Source organism: Maylandia zebra, linkage group LG7, assembly GCF_041146795.1.
Source record: "Maylandia zebra isolate NMK-2024a linkage group LG7, Mzebra_GT3a, whole genome shotgun sequence".
NCBI classification, from domain to species: domain Eukaryota; kingdom Metazoa; phylum Chordata; class Actinopteri; order Cichliformes; family Cichlidae; genus Maylandia; species Maylandia zebra.
The window spans coordinates 4,256,672-4,279,591 of record NC_135173.1 but is presented as its reverse complement, the minus strand read 5'-3'; the positions used below and the strand labels follow the sequence as shown (position 1 = coordinate 4,279,591).

Below are 22,920 nucleotides of genomic sequence, written 5' to 3'. Positions count from 1 at the left end.
ATACAACAAGCAACCAATATGAGCTTTGTGCTCCAGCTGCAGGCTGTGATTCAGAATTGTCTGGAGGCTCGCTGCCAGTTACCAGAGTTATTGCCTGAAAAGAACAGTTTAGTGTAGAGTGGATTTGGCTAAAATTGCTATGATGGATTGTGGTTTTGAATTGATAAGAATCTTTCAGCGGGAGCTTTGATGAATTTTCAAACTGAATACAGATTCTGGCAAGAGCATGAGCATAGAAGCAATGCATGGCATTGAATTACATACCCAGCGTAACATCACACCCCCAAGGCATATAAATATTGATCTGCGTGCATTTCAAGGTAAAAGGCTGACATGACATGGGAGACAAGCTCAACAGAGCTTGCTCTCTAGCCCATTATTTTCTTATCTTTCCGACAACTCAAAGCTTCATACAGTGTTTACTCTTCTGACTCTCCACTTACAGAGAGGTGAGGGGAGTTGTGAGAATTAGCAGTAGACCCCTACAGATTAGGTTTAGAGCGATGTGGGTGCGTGGCACACCAGCAGAGTGGGGAGGGAAAGGAAGAGCAATCAGGGTGACAGTCTTAATTTGAACTCTGGTGTGCATAACGCCATAACGCTAGAGGCAAAGACGCTACTCAGCACAGCCCGTCGTAAAGCAGTCATGTTTACACAGTTTAACAGCCCAGATCCTCGGATTTGCATTCATATTGGTGCATTTTCAGTTTATTTTGTCTCTCTGCGCCATGAGTGCGAGCAGCTCAGAAATGTAATGCCTGATAAGAAGAGTAATCTAAAGTTCAGAGAAGACTTGTGAACGGACTGAACACATGGGAGTGCTGCATGGATAATTCCTCATAACTTGTGCGCCAGTGTTCTCGAGCAAGGCACCTCTAACTGCCGTGTTTGAAGCCCGCTGTTTATTTAGCGTCTAGGGAAATGGTGGATCTGCTTTCTATCGACTTTCTCTGGACAGGAAGCACGAGTGATTATCCTTCAGTCGAGAGAGCGGATTTATGTGGCACACCGCTCGGACGGCTGCGCGTGCTCACGCTGTGCCGCCGTGCAGAGGTTTGAGGCAGAGACCCTCCTGACCATCACACAGGGTGGGGTGCACCGAGGAGCTCCGTCCCCGTGCGCCGCCACGCCCCCGCGCTTGGCGCTGTCCGGTGCTCTAGTGCTGAACGCTGGGTGCGAACACAACAAACTGCCTGCAGCGCTGTGGGCTGCCTGCACGCTGCCGTGTTACATGGAGCCGAAAGGCGGATCTCCCAGGATGAAACAGCTTAAAGTTCAGAGGGCTCTCCTGGAAGGACCGCACCGTGGATGGCTATGAAGGAAATGTTTCTCAAGTGTGTTTCCTTTCTTTTTTAAGGATTTCCTACCAACCCCTCTGAGACACTCGGGGGTACATAACTTGCCACCAACATGATTTGGGGTGTTTTGTTATGCTGCCTTCTGACGCCAGCTGCTGGATATGAAGCACAGGAGCGACTGCCTTTCTTCCACGGGCATGTTTTTGAGAACTCACCGCCGTGTTCTAAAGTAAACGGACTGATTATTCCGGTGAGGCGCATCACCGCGCAAAAATGGTGCCCGGTCTCCGGAACGCACTTCAAACTGTATGGAAACGGCAGTGAAGCTTTCCGAGCCTTCGCTCACCACAAGCGGGGAAGTGTATTGCTCAGAACTTCCAGGGTTTTAGACAGAGAGACTCGCTCAGAATACCTGCTGAGCTTAGGTCTGTGCTGCCAGACCTGCGCACCTGGGTCTATCGTCTTCGATGTTGCGTCGGTAAAAGTGGACGTTTTGGATACCAACGATCACAAACCGACTTTTCGCAGTGCAGACAACATTCACATAAGTTTACATGACACCACTGCCCTCCGTAGTGTAGTTTACAGGCTGGAGGCTGTCGACGCAGACAGCGGAAAAAACGCAGAGTTGACGTATATCTCTGTCCCCCAAAATGGCAGTTTCTATGTTGTCCCGAAAACAGGCGAAGTTTTACTGGTCGACTCAATCCTGGGGCTCCCTTCTAAAGTCAAATTCTGCGTTTATGCCAGAGACCACGGATGGCCCCCTCTGACCAGTAAGGCTGTGTTGGTTACTGTCGCTCCACAGCGGTGGGCGACGCGTCCTGCTGAATTAGCGGGGACAGCGAGGGCAGGGCGTTCGCCGAGGGCATTACTTGACCCTGGCTCCGTGGTTTCTCTTAACGTGTCCGAAGACGCCAGCATCGGCTCGGTCATAACGAGCTTGAGTCCCACCAGATTTCAATCAGCCAGCTACGAGTTGATTTACCCGGAGTCAGAGAGCTCTCCGGTCAGCGTGGGCCGCGACAGCGGAGATATCACAATAACCAGGAGGCTGGATAGGGAGGCAGAGCCGTTCGTGGAGCTCACTGTAAAGATTCAAGATAAAAGAGGTGCGTTGATTATTCTTCTGTTAATCGGCGCTAAACTTAGGCCATGTTTCTCTCCCACCCCCCTTTCTGTTGACTGTAATTATTTCCATTGTGGTGATAATGCCCTATTTAAACGGAATGCTTGCACATTATAAGCACATGGTAAAACTGTGCCGCCATCTGGACCCGCTCACCCCTCATCAGAGGAGCCCCCTGAATAGGCCTGACATCTGGAGTGCATTCATTCAGGGCGGTAGGTGTAGCTGCAGCCTATAGGCTTATTCCACAGGTGTGCCACATGGCATCTATACATCCAGAATCCCCATTAGTGACACACTCAGTGGAGACATTGTTAGATGGCTCTTCCAGTTATTTTGATATGGATACGATATTTAAATAATGGTGAGCGATATGGGGCACACTTGTGGCAACGAGAAGAAGAGTATTTTTTAGGTTAAAGATTTATTTTACTTAATTTTTTTTAAACTGACTGAATCACATCCTTGATTGACATAGTTTGTGACTGTGAAGATGTTTTCCGAGCTAATCCTTGCAGAGTGGCAAATCACAGCGACCCTCACTCTCTCATCTACTCACATTACCCCTCTAATCCTCCTCTCATTCACTCTCTAGTCCCAGGGATTTGAAGAAGCTCTGCTACAGTCAGGAAACCTTTCAAATATCGGAGGGAAGGTGAAAGTCGTGTGTGCATCAGATATTCGAGTTCTGTTTTGCTGCTCCAAAAGTTTACCGTCGAGCTTAAAAACAAGTAAAAAAAATAAAATAAAATAAGGGGATCAAATTGATTTGCTTTGTAATTGAGCTGCACAGTGAGCAGGAAACAGTTTGCACTGTTTTCATTTGAATTGCCTGCTGCTGCTTCATTGCACAGCATGTTCTGGATGGTAATTGCATGGCTGATTGGGACACATTCTTGTAAAGGGTGTCTGCAGTTTTTTTTATTCCCCCCCAGAACAAGCAAAAACAGTCAGAAATCTGATGCGTAACAGAATTCAGCCGCTCCAGTCTGACAGATATTCAGATCTTCCTCCATTTTACCTCTCTCACCTGCAAAACTCTCCTCTCCTGATCAAAGGCATGGCATGTCCTTTATCCTGTGACTACAGCTTGCCAGACAGAATCCTGACGGCAGTCTGGGAGGACAGGCCTTTCTTCTGCTCGTCTCACTCCCAATCCTTGCATACACACATCTCTGATAGAATGAGTCCATTTTTTATTTTTAGAGGTTTCACCTAATATCCCGTGTGGTTTTGCATTAGGATCTGCTTTGGTACTGCAGCAAATTAGTGCTGTGTCTCAAAGTTAAAGGAGAGTGCTCTTGGAGACATTAGAGAAAGAAGGAGTGAGATGTTTTCTAAATTGTGTTTCTCTCTTTGTATATGTTTGTGTGCAATTATGAGGCTGGATAGTCACATGAAGACTGACCTCAGGCACAAAAACAACATTTTTAATGAGGCCCCATGCGTTGTGTCATCTTGAGTTATTTTACTTATTGAACTCTCCGTGGCACTGAGCCATCCGTGGCGCTGATGGTCACCTGCTGAATGTCAAATAGAAAGCTGTCAGACAGCAGTCTAATAAACAGATCAAACAGCATTCCAGGAAGGAACATTTAACGCTCACCTTAAAAAGAAAGAAAGAAAATGTCCGTGATGTGGAAAAATAATCAACAGCATTCTCAGATGGCCCCGCCCCTCCCTGAGCCTGGTTCTGCCGGAGGTTTCTTCCTGTTAAAAGGGAGTTTTTCCTTCCCACTGTCGCCAAAGTGCTGCTCATAGGGGGTCATATGATTGTTGGGTTTTTCCTCTGTATCTATTATTGTGCGATCTACTGTACAATATAAAGCGCCTTGAGGCGACTGTTGTGATTTGGCGCTATATAAATAAATTTGAATTGAATTGAATTGAAAAACAAGGCCATGGAGATAAATCCTAGAGCTTGAAAATGCATTTTAACAAACTGTACAAAGATAAAGTTCTGCATTACTTTTATAATGATGCAGGTTGCTCGTTGCAGCTGCAACAATGTGGGATTCCACTCTCTTGTTGTAAGTTTGTGCATGGCCTCAGTTCCTGTATATGGTTGTAACAGTACTCGTGAAAAAATCAAGCCTCTGTTCATTTTGAGCAACACTACTGATGTTTCCGTCTTGTATTTTTAACCACTACTTCTATTCCCATTGCTACCATAAGCCATTGCTCGCAGATTAGATGTGTGATTTATTTATTGTTTTTACAGCTTAATGCACGCTTCGGTGGATGATTCCAAGAACACACAGGTTAAAGTCCATGTGGGACAATAAGTACTCTCTGTAATTAGCGGGGGAATGCAGATTTTCTAAATGTGTAGTGAATGTGTCCATTAACTAGTTAATGTGGCCATGAAATACTAATCACACTGGTGTAAGGCTTTCTTATGTTAATGGATTTGCTGTGGGTACTGCCTTATGATTAGAGTCATCAGAAGAGCTGTTATTAGTGCTGTTGAAAAAGGAGATAAAAAGTCTAGTTTGACACTCTGGTTGCATCAATGCCACAGCCTTTTTGTTGTAAAATGTGTAAAATGCTGCTGTTTTACTTTGGCAGTGTTGGGATTTTGTTTTAGTCTGGATGGGCAGACAGACTACTGGAAATAATGACACCTATTGCTTCCTTACTGGGTCTTATCAGTCATAAAAAATAAACCAGAACATTAAAGCTAGGCTCAGATACCTTTTGTGATTTCATCCTTCTTGTGCAGGTATTCCTTTCTCAATGTCACGGCTTTCCTTTGCCAGTGGAGGATTTTTCGGTCATGATCTAATACGTCACTGCATTTTCTTTGGAACAACAGCCTGTCTGTGTTCTTACACCAGCCTGACCACCTTATACTCGTGTATTACCTTCAGTAACAGTTCCACCTTCCCAGATGTCAAAGCAAAGAAATCTCCAGCATTTTTGTAATTGTTCTTCCTTCATAGCATTTTCAAAGAGCAAGCAAAAACTCAGTGTACTCTGTGTATGACCAGTACACAGATCGCATGATAGTCTATGTGTTGTAAGGCATACTTGCAGTGATTCATTTGTTTGTTTGTTTTTTAACCAGGACTATAGCGCTCCTCTGGATGGAGATCATTTTCATTTTATGAAATGATAATGAAAATGCATCTCGGATAAATTATTCTGGCACACTGCAGATTAGGGGAACAGTGTTTCTTGATTACTCTCAGCAGGGGTCCATCCTCACGTACATATTTACCCAGAAGAGCATCCGCTTACCAAAAACTCAGCCTTTGCTCCATGCATGAGTCTACGACATGAAATGTTTGAACACTAAGCATTCTGCTTGAGTTTTTGCAGTGATGGGAAAATGTTTTACTTGGATTAAAGTTGAATATTGTTTTAATTTGAGATTATCATGTAAAAAATTTTTACTTCAGGATATAATTCGGAACTGCTGTTTGTCATCCAGGAATATGATGACAGGGTTTTTGTCAGTAGCCCACTAATAGCCCACTTGGGGAACTTGTAGGGAACTTGTAGTGCGGATTACAATTAATCAGAGATACTTGTGATCTCCACTCAGGGAAACCCAGGGAAGTGCTAAGGCTTAACTTATATACCTAGTTGTTTATCTGTTCATTTATATGCACGAGTTACTGTAAGGTAAATCATTCACTGCTCTTTCCTTCTCGCACCAGCAGCAAATCTACATAGCTTTGTTGTTCTGGCTTTGCCACACAGTGCCGCACATTGTGCCACGTTAACAAAGTACCAACATCTTTTCGGGTGGAAACCCATTGATCATAACTGGAATGCTGTTGAGTCTCATGAACTCGATTGAAATTACCCTACTGATATGTAGTGCTGTGATCCCATCTCATATAATTAGTCATCGCTGTGATTGGTATTTTCTGCAACAAAAGTTAATGTAATAATCCAACATACTGTCGTGTCTGACTGCTTCCATTTTTAACAAGTTGGGACTTGTTTATTACTCTTGCTGATTTCTGAAGAAATGTCCTCGTATTACGTACCACCATCGTAGCGCCGTGGTTCATTACACCACTTACTTTTTTAATTACACCCGCAAAGTTAGGAATTACTTTCTGTTTTGTAAAAGTAAACAATCAGAAAAGATTTTTTTGCATAATCTCTTCTCATTTAATTATACTTTGCTCCAAACTGTATTTAACTGTGCAAGCAAAGCATTTTGTGCATCTCATCATCATCATTATGTATGGCGAGTGTATGCACATAGATCAAATTAGGATCAAATTTGAGCCTTACCGAAGGCACGCAGTCAGGATTTCAGGACAAGCTTTGACACTAGTCCTTCAGCTGTGTTGCATCACATTTAGCACACAGTAGCATCGCTGTGTTTATTTAAGAAGTTTGTTCTTTCTCGGGGGCCAATCAAAGCATCCTTGCTTTCTCCTTGACTAGATCCCCTGCTAATGTTGGAGAAATATTTACCTTCTAAACTATATTCAGTAGAGCAGAAATCCCCAGAGAAAACAATGATATTTTTCTGACATAGCTTCTATGTATCAAACCAGCAGTATAAGAAAAAAAGTAAAAGCAATGGAAGTAGGCCATGACTCATGACTCACAGAAAATGGTTATGTGGTGTTGTTTTGTGAAGAGGGAGTGAGGGACCTCTACAGCTTCACTTGTAAAGGATTTTTGCTGCCCCACAGAGGATGTCACTTTAGATTTGCGGTGGAGAATTTTTCCTTTTGGTTGTCCCATCCGAAGAATCCCTTTCTTTACACCTGAGTGGGAATCTGTTAATGGTATTTGACGGGTTAGGAGGAGTATCGAGCAAGTGGTGCATTCCTTTGTGAGTTGGAATGGGGAATATTGAAGTGGTTTCTCCCGCTCCTTTGGGTATTTGTGGGAAGGGTGGCATTCAGTTTGTGGTAATCACCTCTTCTCAGCCCATTTTGTAAGAGAACTGTCTCCTGCACTCTTTCTTTTTCTCTCCTCCACCCTCGTCTTTCTTCCTGTCTCAGTCTCATAGTCAGCATCTTGCCTCATGCTGTCTTTAATCCAATTTCCCCTTTTCCTACTTGCCCCCGCCCCCCAGCTATATTTGCATATTCCCCTTGTGATGTGAAATGAATTGAGAAGAGATCTCATTTTTGTTTGTAATTTGTGACTGAGGGGCTGTTTGTGTAAGTAGAAAACAATTTCACAAAAAGCTGTCTGCATTTATTAAATTTCGTTAAAAATATTGCCTCTAGTGATCGTGAGCATGTACATATGGTTGCATGCGCGTATAGATGGGGATTATTTTTCATCTACACATGTGATTCTGTAAATTTGTTTGTGTACCAGTCTGCTTCATGTTAAATCTTGCAATTGGCTTTTTGGTATCCAGATTCCCCATGGCAAAGATTCTCAGATTCATTGCGTCTGACAAATGCTGTGGAGCCATAACATGCCTGCAGCATTATATTTCTGCTCTGTGGTCTCTCAGATATCAAACGTATGTGTCTAAGCAACATCCTTGCCATCCTCTCTTCTCTACAGTCCTCTCATGTATCTGACATGAGAAAGGAAGAGGGTGTAGGTGCCGCTTTTTAAAAAAGATGGGATTAAGTAGTAAGAACAAGAGCAGAGAGAAGAAGGAAAGGAGCTCTAGTGCACATCTTGAAGAGATATTTAATGTGGATACAAGACATTACTTTCAGGGACACAGAAAGGTCAGGACAAACTTAAATGCTAAGGGCATGGTTACACCGCGTGGCTTTAAGATCACGAAAGTTAAGTGAGGCAAAGGTGTCAAAACCGAACATGAAATAAAAAAGAAACAGAGAAGCACGGAGGCAGAAAAAGATGGAAGAAGTGTGTAAATACATGCCAATGTGTGAGATTGTTGCTTTCCGCACCCTTTTAAGCTTCACTGAAAATAAGTAGAGGGCAGCCAGATGAGAGACAGGGAGTTGTATACTGCTGATGAGAGGTCAGCTTGGTGAAAAATAATTGTCAGATGGTTAGAGGGGAGAAGTGAGAAACTGTTGGGGTGGCAGTAGGGGAATGAGGTGTGCATGTACTCTAGTCTGTAGTGCTGAATGGATGGCTACAGGGCACAGGGGGGTGGGGAAAAAATATAGCGCTGTGCAGCTGCGAAAAGGGCAACGTGTGCTCGTATTTGTCTGAAGATTGTTGGGGGCAAATGGAAGGAAGATGAGGAGGAAAGTATGATCTGCCCTTTGGAGTGGCACGAAGAGAGAAAGCAAAGATGTTCGGTTGAACTTTTTCTCTCTCAGAACAAAGTTCTACACCTTAAGCTGGGTTATCTGCAGATACTGATCCTACTGCTGATCCTATAGCAGTGCTATCTTTAACAGAAAATTATATGTGGGACTAAGTGAGATCATTTTTACAGTGGGTAGGATGAGGGCAGAAAAGTTCTACACAGAGCCCTCCATGTGAAACAGCTAAACGACTGGCGCATCGAATACAAGCATCACAGGAGCACAGTGGAAAAAAGCTTGGAGGAATGGAAATCTATGCCTTTTCTAGTTGTTTCTAATGATTTTATTTTTAACGTCACGTTCGCCTAATTGTTATATAAGCACCGACATGCAGGATAAAACATGCCTTTTTTTTCTCCTGACAGTTATTTTGTTAGAGTGTTCTTTTGGATAAAATCTTTTTGCGGGGTTGTCAGAGATTTTCGATACAGAAGAACAAGATCCTCTATCCAATGTATTCATTATTTGTTTTTATGCGGTTTTCTGTTAAGGATTGTTTGAAAACCGGTGATTTGGTTTGGGTAACCTAAACTGCTTTGTTTAAAGTGAGGGGAACATAACTGTCATGATTAATAATAGTAACGCTGACTCTTGTTGGAGAGAACTCAAAGCAACCAGTGTGACAACTACAAATGAAACCAGTTACTCTCTGCTGACATAACGTTCAAGTTTTAATGGATTTTCTCTCAAATGAAAAACAAATGGAAAAAAAATACTTTAAAATGGCTGCATTCACAATTTTCTCCTACAATATTGCATATTAGAAATTGGTACTTAAAGGAGTAAATGGTATAAGACTTAATAAATATTATTTATAAACATTAATAATATTAATAAATAATACGTACCACATTTTTTCCATATACAGTGGGGCAAAAAAGTATTTAGTCAGCCACCGATTGTGCAAGTTCCCCCTCCTAAAATGATGACAGAGGTCAGTAATTTGCACCAGAGGTACACTTCAACTGTGAGAGACAGAATGTGAAAAAAAAAATCCATGAATCCACATGGTAGGATTTGTAAAGAATTTATTCGTAAATCAGGGTGGAAAATAAGTATTTGGTCAATAACAAAAATACAACTCAATACTTTGTAACATAACCTTTGTTGGCAATAACAGAGGTCAAACGTTTACTATAGGTCTTTACCAGGTTTGCACACACAGTAGCTGGTATTTTGGCCCATTCCTCCATGCAGATCTTCTCGAGAGCAGTGATGTTTTGGGGCTGTCGCCGAGCAACACGGACTTTCAACTCCCGCCACAGATTTTCTATGGGGTTGAGGTCTGGAGACTGGCTAGGCCACTCCAGGACTTTCAAATGCTTCTTACGGAGCCACTCCTTTGTTGCCCGGGCGGTGTGTTTTGGATCATTGTCATGTTGGAAGACCCAGCCTCGTTTCATCTTCAAAGTTCTCACTGATGGAAGGAGGTTTTGGCTCAAAATCTCACGATACATGGCCCCATTCATTCTGTCCTTAACACGGATCAGTCGTCCTGTCCCCTTGGCAGAAAAACAGCCCCATAACATGATGTTTCCACCCCCATGCTTCACAGTAGGTATGGTGTTCTTGGGATGCAACTCAGTATTCTTCTTCCTCCAAACACGACGAGTTGAGTTTATACCAAAAAGTTCTACTTTGGTTTCATCTGACCACATGACATTCTCCCAATCCTCTGCTGTATCATCCATGTGCTCTCTGGCAAACTTCAGACGGGCCTGGACATGCACTGGCTTCAGCAGCGGAACACGTCTGGCACTGCGGGATTTGATTCCCTGCCGTTGTAGTGTGTTACTGATGGTGACCTTTGTTACTTTGGTCCCAGCTCTCTGCAGGTCATTCACCAGGTCCCCCCATGTGGTTCTGGGATCTTTGCTCACCGTTCTCATGATCATTTTGACCCCACGGGATGAGATCTTGCGTGGAGCCCCAGATCGAGGGAGATTATCAGTGGTCTTGTATGTCTTCCATTTTCTGATGATTGCTCCCACAGTTGATTTTTTCACACCAAGCTGCTTGCCTATTGTAGATTCACTCTTCCCAGTCTGGTGCAGGTCTACAATACTTTTCCTGGTGTCCTTCGAAAGCTCTTTGGTCTTGGCCATGGCGGAGTTTGGAGTCTGACTGTTTGAGGCTGTGGACAGGTGTCTTTTATACAGATGATGAGTTCAAACAGGTGCCATTCATACAGGTAATGAGTGGGGGACAGAAAAGCTTCTTACAGAAGACGTTACAGGTCTGTGAGAGCCAGAGATTTTCCTTGTTTGAGGTGACCAAATACTTATTGTCCACCCGAATTTACGAATCAATTCTTTACAAATCCTACCATGTGGATTCATGGATTTTTTTTTCACATTCTGTCTCTCACAGTTGAAGTGTACCTCTGGTGCAAATTACTGACCTCTGTCATCATTTTAAGTGGGGGAACTTGCACAATCGGTGGCTGACTAAATACTTTTTTGCCCCACTGTAAACAGTCAGTCAGTGCCCTTCTTTAGCCACAATTACCGTTTTTTGCTATGCTATTGCTGACTGAAAAGTTCAGGATTTATATTTGTCTTTTTTAAACTAGCTCAGAACTAGCTGTAACTAGCTTTGAATCTTGACAATTATTGACTGCCACTTACTCACTTACTGGTCTGTGAATTGGCTTCATTTTTCGGGGCAGCACGATGGTTAGCACTGTTGCCTCACAGCAATAAGGTCCTGAGTTCAATTCCACCATCAGGCCGGGGTCTTTCTGTGTGGAGTTTGCATGTTTTGTGTTTGCGTGGGTTCTTCCTGGGTACTCCGGCTTCTTCCCACAGTCCAAAGACATGCACTTAGTGGGGATAGGTTAATTGGAAACTCTAAATTGCCCATAGTTGTGAATGTGAGTTTGAATGGTTGTCTCTGTCTATGTGTTAGCCCTGTGACACACTGGCAACCTGTCCAGGGTGTACCCCGCCTCTCGCCCAAAGACAACTGGGTGAGAGGCGACACGACACGACACACACAACCCTGAAAAAGGATACGCAGAAGCAAATGGATGGATTTATTATTATTATTATTAGTAGTAGTAGTAACCGTTTGTCGTAGAGACGCTGTTCGTACCTCAGAATGACTGGCTCGTTTGTGCACTGGTCCTGCCGCTGCTTCGGTGCATAGTAGTATTACTGCTCACTTCTTCTTCCTTTGTATTCTCAAGGTTCTGAGTTCAAGTGTACCATGGGGCACTCTTCATGATCAAGCAGAGCTGTATGCTCTATGGAATGATACTACTCTAAAAGGACACTGTGCCACTTTGTTAGGTACACTTATGTTCACTGTACAGCAACAAGCTGTTTGATTATACCGAGAGAAAAGGGCTACTTTTCTCGTGTCACGCCACATTGATTTGAATATCCTTGGTGGACTGTTTGACCTGTGTCTCACCATAGTGTGGCTGCAGCCTGCTGTGGCACACTTTCCACTAACTCATGTGGGACATGCAAGTTTTGAGTTTTGTTGCGTTGCCGTTTGAGTTAGTGGGTTAATACATGTTCTTTAACGTTTTGGAAGCTGAAGGTTGTGAGTTCGACTACAGCATGGCCCACTTTTTTCACCATGCTCCCATGAACCTACAGTATGATTAACAGAAACACACTTCAATTTCAGAATGTCTGCCTCTTTATTAGGCACACCTGTTTTCATAAACAAGCTGTTTATCAACAACTTTTTGCTCCCATCGACAGCAAGCCACAGTCCGAGTCTGCAAGTAGCAAGTATCCCAACACCTTCGCCTGGAGTTGCGAATTCTAGATATTATTATTTTTATTTAAAATTGTCTTTTTTAATCCATCTACACATTTTCCCAATCACTTGCTCAGTCAGACTCACTGTCACAAGGCAGAAATCAAGGCACACCCTGGGCAGTCTATCACAGGGTTTTAATTATTAGAGATGCAGTGATTGCAATTTTCTTGTCCAGTTCTTTTGGCCTGTCAATAAAGAGTGTTTGCCAGTTTAGAGTTTCTTTTCTTAAGCGCTGTAATTTACAGCATATACAAAGAAAAAACAACACAAAATATTCTTTTCACAATGAAATAAATAGTTAAAACTTTACTATTTCCCCCAGATCTCAGTAAAGTAGATCTCTGACTGAAACAACTGAAAATAAAGTACTCAGCTATAAGAAGGAGCGCTGTTACAAATAAATAACTAAGAATGAGTTGCTGTACAGTCACCTTGACATTTTTTACCTTACCAAACAAAAGTAGGTGCAACAGATTTATATAACAAACCAAATGTCAGTTACTTACATCATCTTCTAGTATGTTTAGAACCTCACCAGATAACAAGACATCCGCCCTTTTCTCTTTTTCACTCGTCTCCATAATTTTCCTCTTAATTGCTTTGATCTTTTCACTGCTCATACCTAAGACTCTCACTGAGGCTGCTGTCTTGTGGTTGGCTCTGAGCATTGTGTAGCTTTAGCTTTAGCCACTCTGCCTTTAAAATGTCAGTGTTCAGCTGGGGTGGAGGTGACTGCATAACTGTCTTTACAATTGGGATGAATGTGTCACTAAGGGAAAATTATCTTTAGGGACTGAAATAATTATTTTTGTATCAGCTTGCTATCATATTTAAAATGGGATGTATGTGGATTGAATCGTTCTTGGAACCAGCCCCCAAGTGACCATTTCAAGAACTGCAGTTTTTAGTTGGCGTTTAATGTGATTTTGTCACGTCTGGCCTTTAACTAAAGTTTAAGATCACACATTGCTCTGATCTGGGGTCAGACTGGTAAACCCCGTGTACCAGAACAAGCTGTTAAGGAAGGAAGTTAAGACGTTTACTCAATGTCAGCCCCCAAAAATAATTAAAGCTCAAGAAATGTGGACTATTTCTGTTATTCTGTGGGCCATCTTGGAATTACAGAAACGTAGGCATTCAGTCCACACTCATACTGTATATCACACATGTTGTGTGTGGTGCAGCAGGAGATGAGTGCAAGCATATGTGCTGTCGCACAGGGCTGTGAGGATAGTCATGGCGACAGGGAGTTTTTATTCGGCCAAGGGTCTGCATTATTGATGCCCATTACCACAGACATTGTCAGCTCAAGACATTGCACAGAGGCAGGCGCTGTCAGGTAAATGTCTTGCTGACCTCCAATAGCACAGATTCTCAGTATTCCTCTGTGCAGCCCGATGTCTACCTGTGTGATAAATGAGCACAGCTCACACATTGAACAAGAAGCTTATCACCAGTGGAGAAGCTTTTGTTTTAATAAATCTAATCCATGATGCTCTGACACCAGCTTAGCGGGAAACAAAGGTGTGAGTTTGGGGGTTTTGTTGACATAATTTAATCATCTGCTATTGTGTTTGCCTTGTTTCCCTTAATGCGGAATGATTTGTAATGAACCGGTTATGCTTTAGCTCATTGGCTCGCTGCCTCATCTGCCACTTCCTCCATCCATCTAAAACTTTTGTTTTTGCCCCACCTTTGCATGCTGGGTAGTCTCTCTGTGACATTTCCCCAGAGAGCTGAATTGATTTTGTGGTATTGATTAACTAGGAGCAGTTTTGCTCACAGTCACAAAACATCACTTTAAACAACAATTTATATGTCGCCGAACAGGCTGTGACAGACTGTTGCTGATAGTTTACAAACTGGCAGAGAGGTAGGTGTGTGATTGAGTCGAAGGGCTGATAGAACTGTCCTGAAGCACTCTAATGAATCAGCCTTTCAGACAAGCCTGCCTATAGGCTAGAATGAGCAAAGGAAAATTGGAGCTAGCGCTGGGATATGTCGTGGGAATTCAGTGCTCGTGCTTATTTATCTATTTGGTCTTGAATTTTTCAACCTTTTGTACCCAAAGGTCCAATTAACTGAGCATAACAATGGTTGCAGCCCTGCATTCGGTGGCTCAAGAAGGCACTGAAAAACACACAGGACATGGACAACTTTGAAATCTCTGCCGGGTGAACTGTGAACAAGGAGATTTCTTAATGCTGTGCAAAAGATCACATGGCTGGCCAAGTTTCCTAGTGAGATGTTTTGACATGCCGTGAACTTTGCTTTGGAGCAAAGCGGGCAAATTGCAGAAATTGTAGTAATTGCGTGGCACCAATTTTCACATCCTTTTGTTAAGAAGATGAAAATCAGTGCCATCCAAAATGAGATGGTAGAGTGAAGAAAAAGGGTTGCAAAAGTTTCGTCTCACTGGCGATCAAAAAGACTATAGAGAAGACTAGGGAATTGAGGCCCAGATTAGAAGATGTGTTTGAAGATGATGTCCATCTCATGGTTCGGTTATTTAATCCATTGCAGAAAAACAGACAGAGAGAGAGAGAGAGTCCAACTGATTGCAGGAGCAGGTGTCTTAGATGTGGAGATAATGTAGTGCCTCTCAGGGCTGATGGGCATCGAGGGGGGAGAGCAGCTACATGCTACATTGCTATATGGATGTTTAAAATTAGAGTTTGAGACAGTTGCAGAGATGAAGAATGATATGCAGACAAAGGATCTTAAGATTGTGGGTGACACACAAAAGACAGTATTTGTTCTGATTGTTTCCTGATCTGTCTGTTGTATGCTTCTGTTATGTTCCTCCTTTCTGTACTTGGACATTTCTGCTTTATCTGTTCCAATCTTGGCTCAGGCATGTGCTTGTGGAGCATGCGTTTTTATTTCTCTAAATGTGTTCCAGCTACGAATTTGTGTCTGTTCTCAGCGGAACCACTGAACGTGCAAGGCTTTTTTTTTTCTCCTCATCTATCTTTCTCGCTGCCTCGACAGTGTAGAGCTTAATTCTGTCGACTAATCAGACCATATGGTCTCCACAGTCTTATGATGTGCTGAGAAGGATGGGATAGGGATGTTACGGTGTCATAAGTAGTGCCAGCCTTGCTGTGGAAACAGGGAAGCATGCACCACTGCCACGCATTAAGGATCAAGAATTAGAATTAAGTTTCCTGCAGCTCTTAAACCCGCTTTTGTTGAAAATTAAATAAAGAAAATGGCAGGGAAAGGGATCCTTTCAGTTTTGCTTTCAGCTTTCTTATTCTGCAAGAACTCTGTTGCCTAGGCTCTGTCCACAGTTTTGCATGTCATTTTTCACAAGTTATCGACTCATAATTACTTCTGCCCTTTCTGCCCTGACACTGCAGCTGCCATTTAATCGAGTAATTTCAATAATTAATTGTGTGAATGTGCGATAAGTTAGTTTTGATGGATATCTCTAACTGAGAAATGGCTGCGTTTGTCAAACACTAAATTGAGGATCTTACCATAAATGTTCAGTCCGCCCCGTGAATAATTGTGCGTTCAAAGTTACAAATGAGTCACTCAGCTTGTCTTAATATTTGGATTGAATGCAAGATCACCCTATATTTACACTAAATCCAACTGATGGAGTGTTACTACTTTTAATAATGTTAGTATGAGCTCATCCACTGTGAGCGCGTGAACATTATCACAGATTTGGGGCATTAAGGTTGATTATGAATTTACTATAATCATGAATTTCTGTTGTTAACATAGCTGTGATAGCAGATATTGTGATTAATTGTGATGACATGGGGAGGTTTAAGACTTGGATTTCCTCGCACACAGTGGGTGATAAACATTGATCTTTTTTAATCTTGCTGGCCTGCTGCTAATGACGGGAGATGATGGTACACACAGGACAGACTGCTCACGGGATTAGATATCTAAATGAGGAGTTTATCCTCTCTTCCTCTTCCCCCATTGCCAGTAAGCCCGCCTGCAATCGCATGCTGAGTTACAGTTTAATGCATGTGGACTAGTATAGTGTATAGCATGTTACTGTGCATCTTTGTCTAAACACAGATGGACAAAACATGTCTGTGTGTGTTTAATCGAAGTGCATTCATGCAAGTGTGGAGGAGCACTGTCAGAGCTCAAGTCCCGCTTCACGCAGCTGCTCCATACTAATCTGCTGTACTTCCGCAGGAACACATTTGCTGTGCTCAATACATTATTGTACTTTTGCACATAACAGATAGTGATGGGGTGTTCCCGGAATGCCTCCTTCTATGGTGTGCTAAACAAACACAGTCCAGTTCTGGTTTCAGTGATAGATTAATGCTGTCTCACCCATACACTGTGGCTTGTTTTCCCATTAAACCTGTGCGGCTGCCTCTGTTGCTTCTGCCTGGCCCTGGTTTTGCGTTTGTATTCATGTGTGTAGCATCTGAGCTCGTGCACAGGCTGTGTGTTTGTTGGTTTGCCTACACGAGTGTGTCTATGGAAAGATATCGAAAGTGCTCCTTGGACCACCCCCATCAATCACCAACTCAGAAGGAAATGGAGAGAGGGATAGACGATCGAAAGAAAGATGGAGGTCACCACAGAAAGAAGCATCCAGAACGAGGGAGAGGGGAGTCAGAGGAAAAATGGATGGAACAGTCCAGGCTGGCTCTGATTGAGCTGGGTAGTGTAGTTTATATCCTTTATAGATAAGGCTGGGGAGCACTGCTCAGCAGCTTCCTCCCCCTGTAGCTTGAACTGAGAGTGATAATAAGAAAGCGTGAATGGGGCAAATTGAATTAATGCTGCGGCACACCATAAAGGCCCTAACTATAATGCATTTTAAAATCCTATAATGAGGAAAGAGCTAAAATAATTTCACACTCCAGTGAAGAAGATGGCCCTGTAACAGATTTTGGGCCTGGCCAACACTGCTAGGGCTTTTGTCATTTAATGTGACTCTAGGTGCTATGCTGAAATGATACTTACTCTTACTTGCTTGGGTGCAGCGAGGTGCTCGAGGCAAACTTGGTCAACAGCCTGTTCAAATTCCTGCAACACGTACCAAGCAAGGAGAGACTGGTGCCTGCTGACGTCTCACTCGGGTCAGTTTTTAAAGTCTCGGGGTAAAACGCTGTTGCAGGGAGGGCACATCTGCCGCAAAAGTGCTCCTCATTACTCTCCATTAAAAGCCTATTCAGTGATGGGGACAGCAGTACAAGTTGGAACCTTTCCCGTTTGTATCCACACATACATACTTCCTATGTACACATAAAAAGCTCAGATGTGTCTTTTTGTATATACAGTGGGGCAAAAAAGTATTTAGTCAGCCACCGATTGTGCAAGTTCCCCCACCTAAAATGATGACAGAGGTCAGTAATTTGCACCAGAGCTACACTTCAACTGTGAGAGACAGAATGTGAAAAAAAAAATCCATGAATCCACATGGTAGGATTTGTAAAGAATTTATTCGTAAATCATGGTGGAAAATAAGTATTTGGTCAATAACAAAAATACAACTCAATACTTTGTAACATAACCTTTGTTGGCAATAACAGAGGTCAAACATTTACTATAGGTCTTTACCAGGTTTGCACACACAGTAGCTGGTATTTTGGCCCATTCCTCCATGCAGATCTTCTCGAGAGCAGTGATGTTTTGGGGACACGGTCTTTCAACTCCCGCCACAGATTTTCTATGGGGTTGAGGTCTGGAGACTGGCTAGGCCACTCCAGGACTTTCAAATGCTTCTTACGGAGCCACTCCTTTGTTGCCCGGGCGGTGTGTTTTGGATCATTGTCATGTTGGAAGACCCAGCCTTGTTTCATCTTCAAAGTTCTCACTGATGGAAGGAGGTTTTGGCTCAAAATCTCACGATACATGGCCCCATTCATTCTGTCCTTAACACGGATCAGTCGTCCTGTCCCCTTGGCAGAAAAACAGCCCCATAGCATGATGTTTCCACCCCCATGCTTCACAGTAGGTATGGTGTTCTTGGGATGCAACTCAGTATTCTTCGTCCTCCAAACACGACAAGTTGAGTTTATACCAAAAAGTTCTACTTTGGTTTCATCTGACCACATGACATTCTCCCAATCCTCTGCTGTATCATCCATGTGCTCTCTGGCAAACTTCAGACGGGCCTGGACATGCACTGGCTTCAGCAGCGGAACACGTCTGGCACTGCGGGATTTGATTCCCTGCCGTTGTAGTGTGTTACTGATGGTGACCTTTGTTACTTTGGTCCCAGCTCTCTGCAGGTCATTCACCAGGTCCCCCCGTGTGGTTCTGGGATCTTTGCTCACCGTTCTCATCATCATTTTGACCCCACGGGATGAGATCTCGCGTGGAGGCCCAGATCGTGGGAGATTATCAGTGGTCTTGTATGTCTTCCATTTTCTGATGATTGCTCCCACAGTTGATTTTTTCACACCAAGCTGCTTGCCTATTGTAGATTCACTCTTCCCAGTCTGGTGCAGGTCTACAATACTTTTCCTGGTGTCCTTCGAAAGCTCTTTGGTCTTGGCCATGGCGGAGTTTGGAGTCTGACTGTTTGAGGCTGTGGACAGGTGTCTTTTATACAGATGATGAGTTCAAACAGGTGCCATTCATACAGGTAACGAGTGGGGGACAGAAAAGCTTCTTACAGAAGACGTTACAGGTCTGTGAGAGCCAGAGTTTTTCCATGTTTGAGGTGACCAAATACTTATTTTCAACCCTAATTTACGAATAAATTCTTTACAAATCCTACCATGTGAATTCATGGATTTTTTTTCCACATTCTGTCTCTCACAGTTGAAGTGTACCTCTGGTGCAAAGTACTGACCTCTGTCATCATTTTAAGTGGGGGAACTTGCACAATCGGTGGCTGACTAAATACTTTTTTGCCCCACTGTACATGTGGGGAAAGACAGAAAGCACTTCTCACTGCCTTTGCATGCTTTCAGCTATGGCTTCCTCATCATTAGAGTCACACCGCCATAAAGCTGAAATTACCTCTCCATCATCAAACCTTGGAGAGTGAGAAAGATAGCTCTCTGACACATACTAACACTAACAGACGGGAGCTGATAGAGACTAATGACCAAATGAAAGCCTCTGCTATGAACCGTACACCTTTCTGGTTGGAATGGAAGAGAGCAGTCTGGTATCAACCGGTATTTCCTCTTCTCTTCTCTTCTCTTGTTTACAGTTGGGTTGGTTGGAACACTGTATACTTTCCACTTAACCGCAGGTGATTGTGAGCTGATTGGTCACGCATGTATGGCCCATAGATGCCAAAATGAAGCACCATGCATGCAGGCAGATATAGATATGCTTACACATGAAAGCCCACACACGCCACATGAATGCACAAACAAGACACAAATGAACTTCTGTGTAAACTATACCCAAAAACGCATGCATGGTGAGTACAAGTTAGAGAAAAAACAAACAAACCAAACTACACCGCATATTCCTTGCTCCAGGCAGCCAAATAAAAGCCCAAAGCAAGGTGTGAAGCAGGGCACTGAGAGTCCAAACAATTTATATCAGATCCTCTTACTGAGAGATTGCACTGGAATATTCAGTCTTGCAGTGTCATTTAGATAAAGTCCCCTTGCCAATTTTCCAAATGACTGCGAACTGTATGACAGGGTGTGCATATGTGCCACTGTGCATCATGTTATTCACAGGGTGGTGGGCTGCTGAGTGGAAGGGTGGGTGAGAACACTGTAAACTGTACTGTACATATGCTTGAGTAAATATTAGTTCCACCCCAAGTGTCAATTTGAAATGCAGCCGTATCGTTCCATCTCAAATTTGAGAATAGAAAGCACACTTCACAACCAGCTCTAATTATCTATATAACACATAGCTGCGAAGTTACAATACTTGACTACTAATGGAGTGCTTATGTAAATCTAACCTAATACCAGTGTGTACAGTTATTCCTCCCCAGTTTAATTTGATTTGAGAAAATACAAGGTATCCCACACACTGTCAATCACTTGGACTTTGAATTTCATTTTCAAATATCCACCAGGAAGCTCCAGTTGTTTAGTTTTCTTCATCTGCCCATCAAAGGCTCAGCGAGTAGACAGGTCTTTATAGAAATGAGCCGAGATATGCTTTAACAGTTTATTCTCACGCAATAAATGGACTGTCTATAGCTCCCGTGAGGGCGACTTCAACTTCCAATCTTCATTAATGTTAGAGAAAGCCCAAAGAGAAAACTCTTTCACAGCCTAGACAAAGCACAAAAAGCATTTTTCATCCAGGGTCTTTAAACACTGAAGCCACCTGCCTGAAGAAATGTGAACAGCAACGCTGTATATTCTTTTAAGAAACAACTGAAAGCCTAATTATCTTGCATTCAACAGTCAACCTGTTACTGCCCTCATTATGCTGTAGGGGCTAATATTGATTTGCTGGGAGCACAGGCTTCTGTTGGCTTTGATGATGTATTTAACATTTGTTGAAATGTTAGGAGGATTTGCAGTGTTTTCTTTTTTTCATGTGTGTTGGTGGTACTTCTCTGCTGTCTGTTTTGACTATTGCTGGCATTGCTGATGCATTGTTAACGGTTTTATCTTCAAGGATAAGGGACTATGATCAATATTTTATATACATAAAAAAGCTATGCAGCGCATTTAAAGTGACCTTCAGCTCTTTTTTCCTGCTTTTCCAAATACAGCACAACTGTGTTTTGCTTATTGCCTGAATCACTGTTGTTTTTAACCACACCAGGCAGCAGCACAGCTACATAGTATGTCAATAAACCTTTGGTGAATTGGCTGGAATTTATACCTGCATAAGATACGATATCCTTCAGTTCATATCTTTGCAATTGGTGCAGTTTGTATAAATAATTTGTGTAATTCTGACACTATTTGGTATTTGATAAGATTTTGAACTATCCAGTTATGTGGCTACCTGTGACCATAAGGTGCCAGTGGCAGAATAAAAAGTCACACTTTTGTCAAGCTTAACTAAAGTTAGTAAGCTAAGCTACCAGAGGGCATAACATTTTCTCTAAATTTCTAAAATACAAAATCCTGAACGCTTGGTGCTCTGAACCAGTGAACCATTGAATCACTCACTCTTGTGTCAAAGCCTTTGCATAGTCTCCCATTTAGTTATTCTGCAAAACTATAAACACATTTTAAAATACACTTAATGTACTGGACAATATAGATCAAAAAATGTTTACGCTGTATATACCTAATCAAGGTGTATAGGCTTTGCCACATTCTCTGATTTACTTGTCATTGATAAATAAGAAAGTGGCCACTTTTGTGAGTAAATCATAGTACACTGGAATAGTATACATGGGAATATGGGAAGCAGGATAATAAGAGATAAAGAATGTAACCTAATCTCAGCAGATAGTCACCATAATCACTGAATTTTTGACTGAATTGCAGGAATGTTACATTGATTTTCTTTTTGTGAGCTGCATACCCCCTGTTTTTTGATGTAGTATATAATGAATGCTCAGTAGTGTCATTATTTATACGGGCTGTGTGTATGTGTGCGTGCGTATGTGCATGTTCTGAAAACATTGTGTGGTTTTGAGCACAGATAAAACTGTTTTGATGTGAGTGGTTTTGCCAGAAGGTTTTGTGAATGTAGTCTGAAAAATGGCTTTTGTGTTTCCAGTTTTGAGAAAAGGGAGGAATCTTTTGAAAAATACGTCTTAGCAATTGTGAAAAAATGTGACTCTTGGAATTCATTTCAAGAAAGTTTTTGGAAGGACTGTTTGTGAAGTAGGGGAAAATTAGACATCACGTCACAATTTTACAAGTATCAAACTGAAATAAAAAAACTCGATGTTTTTAAAGAGCATATCACAAAGTAATCACTAATTACTACTCACAAACTAGGGATCCAGAATCTTAAGTCTTGAATGATGTGGATGCGGTTTACTAAAAGAAGCTGGTACTAAGAAGTGGATGAAATGTAAAGTGTGTTTGTATTTTTGGAGACTTGCAAAACAATCAAAGAGGACTTGACTTAGATGTCCTTGACATTTTCTGATGTCGTGTATAATAAATGCTCAAATGTTATTCGAGTTAGTTATGTGTGTGATCTGAAAACATGGGAATTTGAGCACACTGTCAGAGGGTATTTAAAAGAAATATAGTTTTACAAGTTGGCTGGTTGGTTGTGTTTCAGGATTTAAGAAAAGGGTGAAAGGTTTTAAGAAATGTATCCAAGAAATTACAAATAAATAAATAAATGTTATTTTTTGGCACCTTTCACCTTACGTCACATTACAACACAGAATTAACAACAAAATCAACATTAATAACACAAAAGCTAGAAAGCTCTAAAATCCAGGAATAATGATTGAAACATGAGGGTTATAGTTGATATGCAGATGTGAACAGGTGGGTGTTGCGCTGAGATGCAACTGTGTAACAGAGTGCCTGGCTGATGAAGGTGGAATAGATGATGGTTGTGGCAACCATGGTCTCAAGCCTGAAACAAGGGCCAGTCAGGCGAACGACTGGGGCACGGGAGCACGGGAAAGGGTGTGAGGATGATG

The 22,920-nt window shown here is 42.4% G+C and overlaps 1 protein-coding gene across 1 annotated transcript in view; it reads left to right on the top strand.

Moving 5' to 3' along the window:
* Nucleotides 1-590: 590 nt before the first annotated feature.
* LOC101486958 (neural-cadherin) overlaps nucleotides 591-22,920 on the top strand; it is a 107,010-nt gene continuing 84,680 nt past the window's right edge. The window contains exon 1 of the mRNA XM_004570777.4: nucleotides 591-2,410. Coding sequence (XP_004570834.1) covers nucleotides 1,411-2,410 — 1,000 coding nt within the window. The 5' untranslated portion in view covers nucleotides 591-1,410. The remainder of the gene's footprint in view (nucleotides 2,411-22,920) is intronic.